We start from the raw sequence: 16,644 nt of genomic DNA, 5'->3' as shown, positions 1-16,644 counted from the left end.
AATCTCCTAGGAGAGATATCAGTAACAAGTACAGACAAGCGCTGAAACTTGGCAATGTAAGCATCCACAGAACCTGACTGTTTTAACTGTGCTAGCTCCTTGAAATGTAACTCGGGATCCTTAGTGTCAAATCTCCCAATCAATGTTTCGGTGAATTCCTCATAAGATGTAATCTGATTATGCCCCAAAGTCGCCATGCCATGATGCCACCATTCATGTGCAACGCCATCCAAGTGCATAGCCGCATACTTGATAGCCTCCTCCTCAGGCATAGGATTAAGCTGCAAGTATGTATCTACCTTCTGCACCCAAGCTCGTGCAGACATCTTCCCTGAAGCATCATAATAAGGTAAAGAAAGTTTTCCAACTTTCTTCCTCAGCTCAAAGTTTTGATTCCTCCCTCCTGCTTTAGGCATGTGTCTCATCCTCAAGTCCATATAATCTCTAAGAGAAATATCCGCCTGAAACTCTGGTCCACTAGCCTCCCAGTCCCTCCTGAACTGATCCTGTAACTCGGTAATCTGCGGTTCGTTTACTGGATGAACCGGATCTCTGGGTGGAAAAGTGGGTAGAAGAGGTCTCGAGCTCACAGTCTGTGCTGGGCGTGCAACATGTCTAAAGTTATCAGCCTCATTCCCATTGTTGTCGTGTCCATTATTACCATTAATGTTATTCTCAGGACCATTGTTGTTGCCTTGGCCTTCATGGTTATTGTTTCCCCCGTTGTTATTGTTTCCCTCGTTGTTATTGTTTCTGTTGTTGGCATCACCTGGATTAATATTGACACCCATCTGTCTAGCCATGAGTTGCAACATCATGTCCATTCGCCTATTCTGCTCCTGCTGCATACGCTGCCCCTGCTCTAATGTATCCAGTAACTGTCGGAATAGTACCTCCCCTTGATCTGGACCAGCATTTCTGCCTCCGCCTAATCCTGTATTTCTGTCATCTCGATCACCCATATTATTGTCCTGATCACAGAATATCTCCTCTATGTCTGTATGGTTGAATTTAATGTCCCCCTGCACGGATGTACTAGACTGTTTGCTTTGCAAGTCTGAAATCCTATTTTGTCTTGCTCTGGTATCGCGGAAATTATAAGACCCCTGTCGCATGCTCAAACATAAATGCTTAGCCTGTGTTTTTTTTACTTACTTTTTCCCTCTATCCGGCTGTTCCAAATTCCCTATAAGACCTCCACAGGATGGCAGGACTTATAGCTCTGATACCACTGTAATGGGCACCCCTGGATGTCCCAAAAAAACTAAACCAAATTGCTGAAAGGAATTATGTCAAACAGTTTGCATTCAACTTCTTAAAACCCCTTATAACTCCGAAAATCAAACGTTTATTTGTTTGTTGTGTTCCATGCATGGAATTGGTATCATACAACATAAACAAGAAAGGAACTACAATAATATGCAAAGCGGAAATGAACTGCTGCTAATAAAATCTTATTTTCAGAATTCATAAAACCAAATACATGGCAGATTTATCAACTCACTAATTACTTCAGCAATATTGTCATAATACTCCAGCCCATGCTTACGAACTTGCTGCTACAATACTTTGTCCTTCAATCAGTCCACTACCTTCGTAATACCATTCCCTCAAAGCGGCATAAGCGTCGGACAAGTAGTGAAGAAGATATGAGCAAAATACCAAATCTGCCTGTAGCCGGAAATGCAACTAAACTGCCTGATAATGAAGCCAAAAACAAAGAATTCCAAAGGCCAAACCCCAAGGGAATGACGTCTAGAATGTTACAAGAGAGGATAGACGTCCTCAAATGCCAAGAACTGAGCTGCAACTCACATACCAATTTCTTCTCATATTCAACCTGTCTAATGAAGCCACAAATGCTTCCTTTTATTCTATTCCCACGGGTCCCCTCAACTCTTATGGGCAATGTGGGATAAAAGATGTGTAATATAAAACATATATTAAAATACCCCTTATGTCTCCCTTGGGTACACATCACCATAAAATAAATATTAAAGTAACACTTTAATATTTTACAATTAAATTAGACGTTACTTTAATAAAATTTTAGGCATTAAAATGTATTAGCAATCGGACTCCGAATAATGCGAGTGATAGCTCATCGGAAAGCTCTCACCGAGGAGTATCGAATCCAATCACCAAAATTGACCTGCACTGTGTCCTGCCGACTTACTAAAAATAGTAAGTATGCCTGAAACTAAGTAAATCAACTTCGTTTTGGCCCAAACTGAAAATGACTAGGCCAAAACACTCCAAGGTCCCATTAAACCCTTCGCTAGCCCTCGGGACCATGTAGAACAAGGCTAACGCGCACACACTTGGTCAACTGCTAAAATGGGGACATTACATACCTCTCATCTCAAATTGGTCTCTATATTGCATAGATGTTAATAATGACAAATGAAAGAAAAATAAAATAATATATAGAGGTCAAGAGAGACATAATGAGGAGGGAGTTTTCTTTATGTGATATTTTCCCTATTTCAACGATGTCACAGGGAAGATGGTATAAGTTGAATGAGAGTGGGTAGTTGTTTGGTACTTGTCTATAAAAGACTTTAGTTAAACACACATACTTTATGTAATACTTACCAATTGGGCTCATTTAGTCCATGAATAGTCATTATGTAATTGAACGTGATTGTGCAAATAAAAAATATGATGGTTACTTATAAACACATACTTGTAAAGCTGAAAAGAAAAGGAATAGGCTAATCTCCATCCAAAAGGAAATAGCATGAAGCGTGTACATCTCATTCTGAGAGAATTTACATTTTCCTACCCTTCCAAGCATTTTCCTCGTTGGCTCCGTGGTCTTTCTCAACCTTCACGCGGGACGGTGCCATTAATGGCGACATCTTTCATTCTCTCATAAATCCAAACCCCCTCTCTCGCACCTTTCGATCCATTTCCATGGCCATCATTTACAGAACCGTAAGACAAGCAATACGAACCTTGCTCTCTGGAAAATCCCCAAGTACCCTCCACGGAATAATACCCTTCATTCGCCATTCTCAAGATTCAATCTTGCCTCCACCCAGCTGCTTTATGCAGAAGCCTGTTCCGTACTTCCTTCACCACCGTCAATTAGCTCAAATCACTTCTTCCCCCTCACATTCCCATCTCCATTCTTTCCTCAAATCAATTGTTTTCTCCGATCATTTCATCAATCCGCCCATTGAAAATACCCACACTTCCCCCAGATCAGAATGCCCCTCGTCTTCTACAGAAGAGGCGTCAAGAACACAGAGATTTGTACAAACAGAGACCGCAAAGAGAAAGCTGCAGACAATCTCAGAGGCCTGCATTTCGTACAAAAAATTGCTGGAACTTTGCACAAATTGTGCTCAAAATGCGGAACAAGGTTTAGAGATCGTAAATTCTCTGGAGCAATCAGGGAATGTTATTATAACAGGGGAAAGGGTTTATATTCATCCTCAGCAGGTACCCATTTCATTAAAATTGTCGAATCTTAATGTCTGTGCTTCAAATTTTATGCCATTTTTGAATGTCTGTGATTCTTCTGACCGTTTTTGCGGATTCATTTACAGGTAGCCATAGCAGCGGAAAATTTTCTGCTTCTGAATTCGGAAGAGAGCAGGTGGATGAAGGAATTGAAGATTTTAGAAGAGGAAAAGAGGGCAATTGACATTGAATCGGAAAAACGAGTACGCCGTGAAATGTATTGTGGGTTGGGATATTTCTGTCTGGAATCGGGGATTTTGTTCTGGTTAACTTACTGGGAGCTTTCATGGGATGTAATGGAACCCGTGTGTTTCTGTGTTGCATCATTTTTTCTGTGTGCAAGATATGTATTTTCCCTGGTTACAAAGAGGGATCTTAGCTTTGAGAGTTTTCACGCGTTTCGATTCAATTGTAAACAGAGAAAACTCATGAAACTCAGAAATTTTGACGCGGCGAGATATGCAGAGCTGCGCAAGATTTGCAGGCCTGAGTTGAAAGAGGAGAAATTTGATTAATTCAAATTAATATCGTCTTCCGTCCAGTCTCACACACATTTTGGATAGGTATAGAATTTCTAACCGTTTGGAATATGACACGCGGAAGCCATATATTGGTTTCCTCCCTCTAATTTTGGGGGTTGTAATTTATTAATTGATTGAAATTCAGATCAGATATTGTACAAATGTGTTTATTCTGAAGAGAAATAACACAATTTATAGATTTCTTGGTGTTGGTTTATATAAAGACCATTTATGAATGTTCCTTACTGTCTATAAATATAAGATTCATATGGAGACCTCTCTTGATATTATGGACTATCAAAGAGACCTTTCTATGGATACAATAAATTAAGAGATTTTGGGAGTATATAGCAAACAAATTTACTTTAATGCATCATAACATTACAATGCATTGAAGTATTGTTTGTGAGGAGAGGGAAGTTGTACGATAAATCTTAGGTTTTAAAGACACATGTTGATTAAGTCTACATTCTTGTAGTGCTTGCCCTAGTTTACATTTTTTTTAGTTACATTGTTGCTATCATTACTGAACTGTGTTAGGCGAGTTTCATTTCTGATGGTTAGTAGCATTGTTTTGAGATTATCAGATATTGTGTTTCAGATTCAGTTGATATATGATGAGATTACTTGGACTCTACTTTTCATGTATGCATGATGATTATTACATTATTCTCAGTTATTGATGATGTTTAGCTAAATGGATTATTATATGTGTTGTCTTATGCATACTTACCCCATACTGCATGTGTATGGTGTGCATGTTTGTTTTATTTATGTATGGCGTTTCTAATGTGGTTAAGGAAGGGAGTCGTAGTCACCTGCTAGTCGAGATCTACACGATGCACCACTTCCTGCCATTCCCTGTTTAGCTTAGCATATATATACTATGTATGTACATGTATGGATTTTATGCAGGTTGCAAGTATTGGGTATCGACTTCTCTGAATTGCCAAGATGAGCGTACCCTATCACACTACCTCAATGGTAAGAGAGGGGAGATAAATTCTCAAGTTCAAATCCTAAACCCTTAAACCATTTGTCCTAGAAAGGTAGGACAAGTATCTAACTTGTTTTACCTTCTGAATGCGTCAGATGACGTAATTTGTGATTTTAACCCTTTAGATTGATTTTGCATGGATTGTTCTATGATGGGTTTTCATATTTTATTTTGGAGGTCTTTGATGAATTTTCTATTAACTAAGTCTAAATTAAAAAAAGATTTAATTATTTGGAAAAAAATAAAAAATAAAAAAATTAATAAGATGTTATGATATTTATGATATTTTGATTTTAATTAATTAAATAGGAAATTAAATAAATAAAAGAAATTAAATAATAATAATAATAAATAAATAATATTAAAAGAATTAAAATAAAAGTCATAAGTTTGCTTAGGAGTATGCACGCCTCTTTTATGTAGGTGTGTCTACAACGCAAGAGTTAGTGCACAAATTAAGCACATGGTGTCTACAACCTTGTGACTCATCTAGAAGGTTGGAAAAGGCTCGTGCTTAATTGTCAACACTTATCTTATCTTCTGATTGTTTCTAGAGACGTTCTAGGTGCTTCCTGAGAGGTCCTTATATTTAGGCACTCCTAGTAGCTCAGGGTGCATTTTTGGGTGGATCTGTGAATGTTGGAGAAGGAAGGGATCTTTTCTCTACAATTTCTGAGGAGTGGCGAATTAGCATCAGTGTCTAGGTAGACACTCGTAATTTTCGCATTATTTCACTCATTTTTACTTCATGTCTTCTTCGTGTCTTCTGAATGCTTTCTGAGGAATTCTTGAAATGAATGTTTTCAGTTGTATGCATTCCCGATTGTGAATATTTAATTTTTTGTATGGAAATTAAAACACCACATGTGTATAGCTCTCTTCAGTAGATCTGAGAAATGTATTGGGATAGGGTTTAAATGTCTATGGTCAAATCTTCTTAGGAGGAATAAATAAATAAATTTAAGAAAAGAGGTTATGTTGTAGTCATATCTCATATTTGATCTTGATTTATATATATATATATATAAACCCTTTAAGAATAAAATTTGGTTGTGCAATTTTATAATTTGAATTATAAATAAAAGAATTTATATTAAAAAAATGTTGCAGTGGAAAAAGCTTTAAACTTGGTCGGGGTCTTTGTGAATATGATTATTTATTAAAAATATATATACATAATTTTGAACTGTTTTTTAAACAAAACGCTTTTATGAAAATAATAATAATAAGTTGGGGAGGGACAGACCCGTACCCCCACAATCCCATGCGATGGCAGAGAAATCAATTGCAGGGTACTTGCATATCTGCAATGCACAAGCCCTGCGACGACAGGCAGGGCTGCGTGACTTGTTCTTTAAAGGCGGGGACCTTTTAAAAGAAATGCTAGTATATTTAGTAGTTTAAATTTAATTTAATTTTTTTTAAAACTTATTTAAAATATGATTAATAATCATTGTTAATTGTTACTTTTTACATATATTATTGTTTTAAATAAAATTTATTAAATGCTAATTTAAATTTAAATAATTAATTAAGATTTAATTATTTTATGTTTGAATAATGGCTAATTAAATTATATTTATTTTAATTAAAGTTATAATATTTTTTTTCTTAAATTAGGGATAGTAAATAATAAGAGGAAACTTATATTTGCTCATATTAAATTTTCTATTGTTCTAAGTGAAATACGATGGGAGTTATTTCCAAAATAACGCATATACAATTTATCTTTTGGACACTTTAGAAAATTGTTTCAAATGAGTTAGGAGGGAAAAAGTCTTAGCCTATTGAAACTAATACATGGGTTAGTTATAAGGAAGACGAACAATGTTCCTTCACTTGATATCTAAATCTGAAACGAAAACTGAAACCCCATACTTAATTCAACTATGTGATTTTAATGAAACCAAAATATGTGCTTACATTTTGTGTTTCTCTATGATATCTGTTTTGGGTTTTTAGGTTGACTAGATTGTTGACCAGTTATAGGACGTCTACCAGAGGCTCAGGGGTTATGATATGTGATGTCATGCTGATGTTATTTGGTCTCGATCTTTTTAAACCCAACCATGGTAATGCGATGGCATGCTCTATGATGTGTATGGTTATTGGTTGTTACTGCTTTCCAGTCTTCTTGTGTAAGCTCTGATATATATATGGTGAGATACTTGACTTAACCACTTTTGAGTCATCGATCAGCTATATTTGGGTTACTTTCCAATCGCCTTGAAGGGACTGAAGTGTTTGCTTGATCTTGATGATGTCATGTTGTGACTTGTATGACTTGACCATTTTGGAAGTCTTTGATCAGTATTATTTTGAGATATTTTCTAGTTGCTCATTGAGAACCGATGGATATTGTGATTTATCATTTGATGCTTTTCAGTTGCTCGTAGAGAACCGATATGATATTATGATTATCTTTATGATGTTATCTAGTCGCTTGTATAGGACTGAGGTAATTCTGTGATTTTGTGATTTCATGAGCTTAGGGTAGGTTATCTGCATGTAGTGTCGAGAAGTGGCTTGCAATGGGGGTCAAGGCCCTAAGTGGCTGCCAGGGTAACTCATTGTAAGTTGTTTAATAAGTGAAAATATTACACTAAATACTAACTTAAATGAACCTAATAAGATAATTGCATGTTCTCGCCCATGCCTCGAGTGCTAGTACAAACTAGGATGGGAGTAGAGAGAACGTTTGGTTGCGACCTTGCGTTTCGTAGTATGCCTCATCAGTACGAGAGGATACTAGTGGCCGCATAGGGATCACTGGGGGGCCGAGCTCTATTGAGAGACTACTAGGGTAACTCTAGCGTGATTCGTGTGATGACACTTTCCCACTTACATAGTAGGTTTCCTACGTGTCTTGTGTGCCTCTGGGTATAGGTGTCGACCCTTTTTGTTGGAACCTTTGAGTTAGTATACTTTTAGGATTCCTGGACTTAGAGAGTACTTGTGTTATGTGATTTGAGATCTTGTTTGGGACTTGAGACTATCTCCTCAGCGCGGTGGGAGTGGGCCATTTAGGTTCTATGCAGTTGGGTGGTAGTGCCTTTTCACTCTTACCATTTGGGATCCGTCTAAGACACCACGGCTGGAGCATTCTTTGTTGGCATTTATCTTCATTTTGTTCTTGGATCATTATGATGGACACGTATCCTTATATTGATGATTAGCATGTGATAAATGATGATTATCTACTGTAGAGTCATCTTATGCTTAATTTTCATGTTAGATGTCTTTACGTATATGTTGTAGCATGTTGGATTTCTTTTTGTATATGTAGTAGTATGTTTTAGGAGTGACATTTCTACTATGATAATACCGATGATCTCTTCGGTGACTTGGGATGTTACGCACAGAGGGATGGCTAGGGTCCACGATGGTCTAATGATGCTATTGATGGTTGGGAGGAACCACACACTTGGATAATTGTGTTTTATGATGTATGGTTATCTTTTGCAATGGATGATATATCTTTTATGATGATGGATGTTTCATGTATGGTATATGGTTTCATTTACTTTATTTCACTTGTATCATGGATTAGAATATGATGATGTACTTTACTTTCACATATGTATATTCTTTTAAGCCTTTCATACCCTGTGACATGTACAGTCGATGACTGAGCATTCTAAAAATTAATTTGTCAAGAGACATTTAGAACAAATGTATATTGTTTAAGGACATTGGACTTTTCATTATTATTTCATGTGGATGTGGTATTTGATGGAATTAGTATTAGTTAATTTAGAATATGATTCAACGTCATGGGATCCTTAAGGAATGTACTTATTATGTATGTTTTAGTTGAATGAATGTTATTGCTTCCGCTACTAGGTGTTTGATGTGAATGGTTTAACTTTCATGTTTCAAAAAAAAAATGCTACCAAACTTAGTGGAATTTTAGGTTAATCCTTTTGGATCTCTTGGCGAGGTGTTACAATTCTCACTTTCAGTAGTATTATCACTTTTCTACTTTTACTCAAAGTGTCACACTAACATTTTATGTATCATGTCATAAGCTTAACACACTTATCATAATTTCATGTCTTACTATTTCTCAACTTGACTTGTATAGAATCAAGAAGTCTCCTACATACTATCATTTTGTTAATTCTATTGCTCTAATCTATTGCATTTTTTATATGGATACATTTTTTCTTGTTACATTAATTGACTCATCTTATTGCACTTTCCATTAGGCCTCTAGATCTTCGGTGGATATCTCCATATCCAAACCTTGCGTGGTATCAGAGCTTGTTGAGTACCTTTAAATAGTTTTGTTAGACCTTGAGTACATTCTTGGTCAATCTTATGGGATCCTCTGTTGGACTTTTGTTTGTCCTTGATGCACGGTTTCAAAAGGTTAATACTGGCACATTGTCTTAGGAATATCTAATGCAAGTTGTCTAAAGGCCACTTTACCAACAACAATAAAGCTTAAATGATGGCAAGTCATTGCATATGCTCTTTGCACACGTATTCTATTAAACCCATGACTAAAACAATGCTTGACCTTGAGTTATTTCATTTGGGCATGATATAACCACATGTTGGCTCAATATGGTGGACTTCAAAATAATTATATTTTTCTTAAGAGTGTTGATATTTTGTCAAGAAATAAAAGAGACTTCATTTTAATCATTTTCTTTAACCCTAACAGGGTTTCAACTACTATGGAAATATACATATTTTTGTTTAGGTAAATCTGATCTATCTCCCAACAAGGTAACAACATTAAAGTCATTTTTTATGTTCTCTCTATGGATATCTTCAGCAAGCCTACCTGTTTAGGTTTCTCTTTGCAAGTTAATATTCAGTTTTTGTGGTTTATGTGTTGTGTTTGAGGAGAATAAGAGGTTTTGCAATATTTCTACAAAGATGGAGTCCAAAGGAAAGAGAAAAATATTTTATCCTAAGTAAATGTTGCTTCTATGTCTAGTATGGAAATGATTTTTTTAACACTATGAGAAGGTACGCATCTTTTGTTAAAGATATTTGTGGGCTTACTATGAAAATATAAGAATGTGATGCAGTGAAAGGTAGGAGAATCCCCAAAGGAGATGTCCTAGCCCCCAACAAATAACCACACAGTAGAAACACAATAATAATGCAAGATCTAGTACCAAATCACGACTCTTCATTCATAAAATAATTGTTACATGCAATGTGTCAGGCTATAAGGCCTTCCCTGTTATGGTCAAATACAAAGTAATTACAATAATAGTTCTGCAAGATCCCTCAAGATCCAGCCCAAACACTAGCTAGTCCAGATCCACACTCTAGTAGAAACCTCCAAGATCTCAACTTGTGCTCGCAAGCCACCCAACAACCTCTTATTTCTAAACCACAACCACTAGCTCTTCTCCAACTTTATCCAAGATCCAAGTGTAAACTATCTCACATTTGGTGCTCTGTCCACACACTCACAACTACATCACAATCCTATTGTAAATTGCCTCATATTTGGCACTCTATCCACAAACTCAGGAAAACTCGCCCTTTAGCTTCCTCTTTCTCTCCAAGCTTCTACTAAGAAGAAATCACACCTTGAAGCTTGATTAGAAATGCTCATTTTCCTTGCTTAAATAGCCACTTACCACCGAAGATGTCACAAACACAATCAATGTGGGATAAAAGGTAAATACAAATACCTTATAACAAATATTTAATTCCCACCCAAATACAACTAAGCACCACCATGTGGCCCAACAAATATTAAATGCATAATTTAAGGAAATGTCCACAAACTTTTAGAATTCCACCTACACACCTCGATAAATGGAATAATAACCATTTTTATTTTTCTATTTACGCCTTTTTTTTTCTTTTTTTTTCCTCTTATTTTGTCACTTTCTCTCTCCATTTTTTTTTATAATATGACACAAGATGCTCCTACATCAGACTTCCCAGGTAGATTAAAAATTTATGTCCCATACTTTGATGCCAAAAGAAAGATCTACAACCATCTCCATCTTCATCAAAGGTTTCTACTTCATCAGGAACAAGAAAACCACCATGCAAATCATCTGCATCTGCATCACTTTGTCAAACACTAGAATCTCAACCATACAATTAGCATGCTCACTCCCAAGAACAAACTAAACATAATTCTTCACCAAAAAATCCTCATCCACATAAGCAACTAGTGAATCCACACTAGTAGTCTCACTGCTCACAACAAAATGCTCTACAACATACAAGTCACCACCAACAGCAACCGGATCATCCACAACCCAATGCTCTGCAATCTCCATGTCAGACTCAACCAATTGACCATGAAAACTAATCTCCATCCCAACATCAACAAGGTTAGGAATATCCTCAGCAAAAACCTTAAGTTGCTCTGCAGTTTCTGTATCAGACTCCACAAATTGATCAACAAAACCAAACTCTTCCACCTCGACCTTGTGATGCCATCTTCTCTCTTGAAAAAGTCTTCTAACTGGCCGAAAACTCTCTTCTGGATCGATAGACTCCAACTCCAATAGCATAAAACTTCCTTCTTTTGTTTCTGAACTCTTTTAGAAAAAGCGACATCCACAACAACATCCACCTGAACTATTGTCTCATTAATCCTCCTCTCCACTATATCATGGAGATTCGCAATCATCCTAAGGTCCAATCCTCTCAGAGCCATCTTCTAAGATATTCGTAAACCCTCTGCAACAAATCACCAATAGATCAATCTTCCTAAACAAGATCAACCTTCCATCTTCAAAACTATAGATCCATTTGCATGCCCTCCTAAGGTCCTGGTGCAAACTACCTCAACTTCAACGATTTGTCTGCACACTTAGGAACGACCTTCAATTTGATACCACTTGATGTAGTGAAAGGTAGGAAAATCCCCAAAGGATATTTCCTAACCCCCAGCAAATAACCACACAAAGGAAACACAATAACAACACAAGATATGATACCAAATCATGACTCTTTATTCATAAAATAACTGTTACATGCAATATGTTGGGTTGTAAGGCCTTCCCAGTTGCAGCTAAATATAAAGTAATTACAATAATAGTTCTGCAAGATCCCTCAAGATCCAACCCAACCACTAGCTAGTCCAGATTCACACTCTCGTAGAAACCTCCAAGATCTCAACTTGTGCTTGCAAGCCACCAAGCAACCTCCTTATTTCTAAACCACAACCACTAGCTCTTCTCCAACTTTATCCAAGATCCAAGTGTAAACTGCCTCACATTCGGCACTCTATCCACACACTCACAACTCCACCACAATCTTGTTATAAACAACCTCACATTCAACGCTCTATCCAAAAACTCAAGAAAACTCACCCTTTAGCTTCCTCTTTCTCTCCAAGCTTCTACTAAGAAGAGATCACACCTTGAAGCTTGATTAGAAATGCTCATATGCCTTGCTTAAATATGCACTTACCACCCAAGATGTTACAAACACAACCAATGTGGGATAAAAGGTAAATACAAATACCTTACAACAAATATTTAATTCCCACTAAAATACAACTAAGCACCACCATATGGCTCAACAAATATTAAATGCATGATTTAAGGAAATGTCCACAAAATTCTAGAATTCCACCTACACACCTCGATATATGGAATGACAACCATTTTTTATTTTTTTTGTTTACGCATATTTTTTTATTTTTAATTATTTTTCCTCTAATTTTTGTCACTTTCTCTCTCCTCCAATTTTTTAAAAAATCTTACCTAACACAAGATGCTTCTGCATCAGAATGGCAAGAAGATTGATTCACTTGTTGTTGCATGAGGTAAAAAATAAATTAAGGAGATTTCGTGATTCTAGGAACATATATATTGTGGCAATTTCTATCATTCATTATATCAGTTATTAAGACAGTTTTTCTGGTTCCGAACAACACTTATAAAGGATTTTTTTCTATAAAAAAAATAGTTTTGAAAATGTGTTAATATGTTGAAGAGTTCTCAGTACCGGTGAACATTATGAGTCTATTCTTTGTATCAAATATTCAACAAGGGTGTATAAACATTATACATGTTTAAAAAAATTTTAAACTGTCCAATGTACAAACAATTACAAATTGACAAAGATGTTAAATGTATTATCTCAAATGGTTTCTCAACTATTCAAATATGAACAGTTCTTGTAACTGATTTTACTAAATATCATACTTTCCTATATAAGGAAATGTGTCTGTAAAAAATGCAAATGAGAGGCATTTTTCTTTATGTATGTTTGAAATACATAACTAAAACTTTGAAAGCAAATTTTAAGATTGGTTATATGCATAAATGTATGCATAAGCAACATGCAATTATGTGTGTAAGCAATTTGTAAAAAGGAGAAGGAAGGGTTGTAGCCCAGGTAGTTGAAGTTGTTGTAGTAAAAAGATTTGTTACTCAATAAAGCTACAGATTATGGAGTGGTTTTTCTCCCTATGACGAAACTATAAGGATTTTCGAGGGTTTCCCACTTGGTACAAATCTTGCATATCTTTCGTGAGTTGTAATATTTCCTTTGATTGGCTAAGTTTCCTTTCATGATTATTTATTTTGAAATGAGAGCTATGTTTCAGTTTAGGGTCAATCATTCTTAAATAAAAGATTGAAGTGAAAGTTATATTTGGTATTTCAATTTTGTACTAAAGGATTAAAACTTATATAGAAGCTTATTGTTCTGATTCACACCACCGCCCCCCCCACCTTAGAACAACATCCACTTCCAACAAGTGGTATCAAAGCGTAGGAGTTCCTTCCTAGGTCTGCCTATAGGAACTGTTCTTGGGATTCTTGAAAGTATAATGGCTCAAGCCAAAGGTGCTTCTTTTAATCGGGTTCCATTATTTGATGGAAATGACTATGTTTTCTGGAAGGTTATGATGGAAGCCTTCATACATTCTTTAGATGTTAGAATGTAGGATGTTGTTGTTACTAATTATACTATTCAAAAAATAGCACCTATTAATCCAAATGATAAACTTACATGTGAGTTGGACAAAAAGGCAAGCTATGCTCTTCTATGTGGTCTTACTAAAGATGTGTTTGCCAAAGTAGTATATTATCAGTCTACAAATGGCATTTGGGTTAAATTAGAGACCATCTATCAAGGAGATGAGAAGGTAAAAGAAGAAAAACTAATAACTCTTAAAACTCAGTTTGACAATCTTAAAATGAATGAAGATGAAAACATAGCAACCTATTTCTTGAGAGTTGATGAAACAGTTAAAGCTAGACGAGGTTTAGGAGAAAGGATAAAAGAATAAGACATAGTTTCAAAAGTCATAAGGTCTGTCCTACCAAAGTTTAAAACCAAAATCTTGACCTTGGAAGAGAAGAAAAACTTCTCTAAAATGACTCTACATTAGTTACAAGGAACCTTAACTGCCTATGAAATGAGAATTAGCAATCAAACTAGTTCTACATCAAAAGAGATAGTCTTTAAGGCTAAGAAAAAAGAAGAAAGTGATTCAGATTTACTAGAAGCCTTAGAAGAATTATTGGTTAGGAAAATGAAAAAGAAATATCAAGGAAAACCAAAATGTTTTAGCTGTGGTCAATTAGGACATTTTTCTACAAAATGTCCCTATGTTGATCAAGATGATAATGATGAGAAAATTCAAAAGTTTTCCAAAAGGAAGCCTTGGAATCAAAACAAAAGATTCAAGATTCGAGAACTTTAAAAAGAAGAGTCTCTTGTCCAAAGAAGACTCAAATAAAGAATCAAGTGAACCAGATGAGGAAGAAGAAATATTATTTATGGGTTAAAGAGTCAATATTCCCAGTATAGAATCAAAACTATCTAAATATTCATCTGATCTAGATGAAGAAGTTGACCTTGAAGAATAACTTATTCATTCCTTGCAAGAATTGAAGAGATTAAAGAAATTAATCTCTAGTCATGAAATAAGTAACAAGAAACTTCTTGCATATTTGGAGGAAGCAAATAAATTAATTGAAAACCAATAGTTGTCACTTGATGAAAAGGACAAGAAGCTTATTTCTTTACAATTTTTTTTTAATAAATCTGATTTAAACATAAAAGAAGAGAAGGCCTCAAGACAGAGGACAAAACAAACTTTTTAAGGATTATTGCTTCAATTATAATATCTTTGATCATAAGGCATTTCAATGTAATATGAGCAATACTAGTTATGGTTTGAAGAAAATTGTCAGGTGTTTCAAATGTTTCCATTATGGTCATTTTGCTAACCAATACAAATTGAATTTAAATTCTAAACAGGCATGCAAACCTATTGTCAAGAAGGTTGAAAAATCATTAATTGTTGAAACAACCCTATTTGCTCATAAACTGACAACCTAGGTTCTCGACAATGGTTGTTCTCATAACATGATTGGCTATAAAAATAAATTCAAAACCTTAAAGGATTTTGATGGAGGATTTGTTCATTTTGGAGATAATTCAGGTGCATATATTATAGGTCGTGGTTCAATAATACTTAATAAAGAAACACTTATTCATGATTTGTATTATGTAGAAGGTTTAAAACATAATCTTCTAAGTGTCAGTCAAATTTGTGATAGTGGATACTCAATTTCCTCCAATGCTCAAGGATGCTCAATCAAAGATGAGAAAAATATAGTCATTGCCAGTGGTCTAGATAGGAGGAAATCTATACAATTTAATTGATTCTACAGTTCAAGAATCTCTGTTAATTAATACTTGTCTAGTGAGTTAAGTTGAAGAAAATTGGTTATGGCATTAACGACTAGGACATCTAAACTTTGATAATCTTATTAGAATTAGTAAGAATAAGAAGGTCAGAGGATTACCTCATATTAGTAAACCAGAAAAAATTTGTGAAGAATGTGTAAAAGGAAAACAAACTAGAGTATCTTTCAAACAAAAGAATATCTATCAAAAAGGTCATTAGAACTTGTCCATACAGATTTATGTGGACCAACTAAAACTCCATCCTTGACCAAAAATACTTCATGTTGTTTGTAGATGACTATTCAAGAATGGTTTAGGTAACATTCTTGAAGACCAAATGTGAACCATTCAATCATTTTAAAGTCTTTAGAAAAATGGTGGAAAGAGAAACATATTTGAATTAAAGTGTTTGAGGTCAAATAGAGGTGGTGAATTCACCTCTTGGGAATTCATTGAATATTGTGGGAAATGTGGCATTAAGAGGCGGTATTCAACTGCATGTACACCACAACAAAATGGTGTTGTGGAAAGAAAGAATAGAACTATTAAAGAAATGGCTAGAACTATGTTCAATGAAGCCAAATTACCTATCAAATACTAGAAAGAAGTTTTTCATACAACTGTGAATATTTTAAATAGAGCTCAAATAAGAGTAAGGACAGCTCATACTCCTTATGAGTTGTGGAATTGGAAAACAACAAATGTAAAGAAGTTTTAAAATATTTGGTTGTAAATGTTTCATTAAAAAGGATAATGATTCTTTGGAAAGTTTTAATGCAAGATCTAATGAAGGAATGTTCCTTGGGTATTCTACACATAGTAAAGCTTTTAAATGCTACAATAAAAGATTGAATAAGATTGTAGAAGCTATGTAGTGTTTGATGAAAGTTCTTTTTTACACAACAATAATAATGATGATCTTGAAAATATTTATTTTCAAAGAACATAAACCATATTTGATAATAAAAAATCAGATGATGCGGATTTAGATACACCTAATGAAAATGAACAAGA

General features: G+C 35.1%; 1 protein-coding gene across 1 annotated transcript; it reads left to right on the top strand.

Moving 5' to 3' along the window:
• Nucleotides 1-2,728: 2,728 nt before the first annotated feature.
• On the top strand, nucleotides 2,729-4,195 carry LOC149556622 (calcium uniporter protein 5, mitochondrial-like). Its single transcript, XM_089831038.1, has 2 exons — nucleotides 2,729-3,447; nucleotides 3,555-4,195. The coding sequence occupies exons 1-2, from the start codon at nucleotides 2,917-2,919 to the stop codon at nucleotides 3,981-3,983; spliced, it is 960 nt and encodes a 319-aa protein (XP_089687164.1). The 5' UTR covers nucleotides 2,729-2,916; the 3' UTR covers nucleotides 3,984-4,195.
• Nucleotides 4,196-16,644: the final 12,449 nt, after the last annotated feature.

Source organism: Cupressus sempervirens, chromosome 5 (assembly GCF_028749045.1).
Source record: "Cupressus sempervirens isolate cs-2001-9-10 chromosome 5, ASM2874904v1, whole genome shotgun sequence".
In the NCBI taxonomy this organism is placed as follows: Eukaryota; Viridiplantae; Streptophyta; class Pinopsida; order Cupressales; family Cupressaceae; genus Cupressus; species Cupressus sempervirens.
This window is presented reverse-complemented; position numbering and strand designations above follow the sequence as displayed.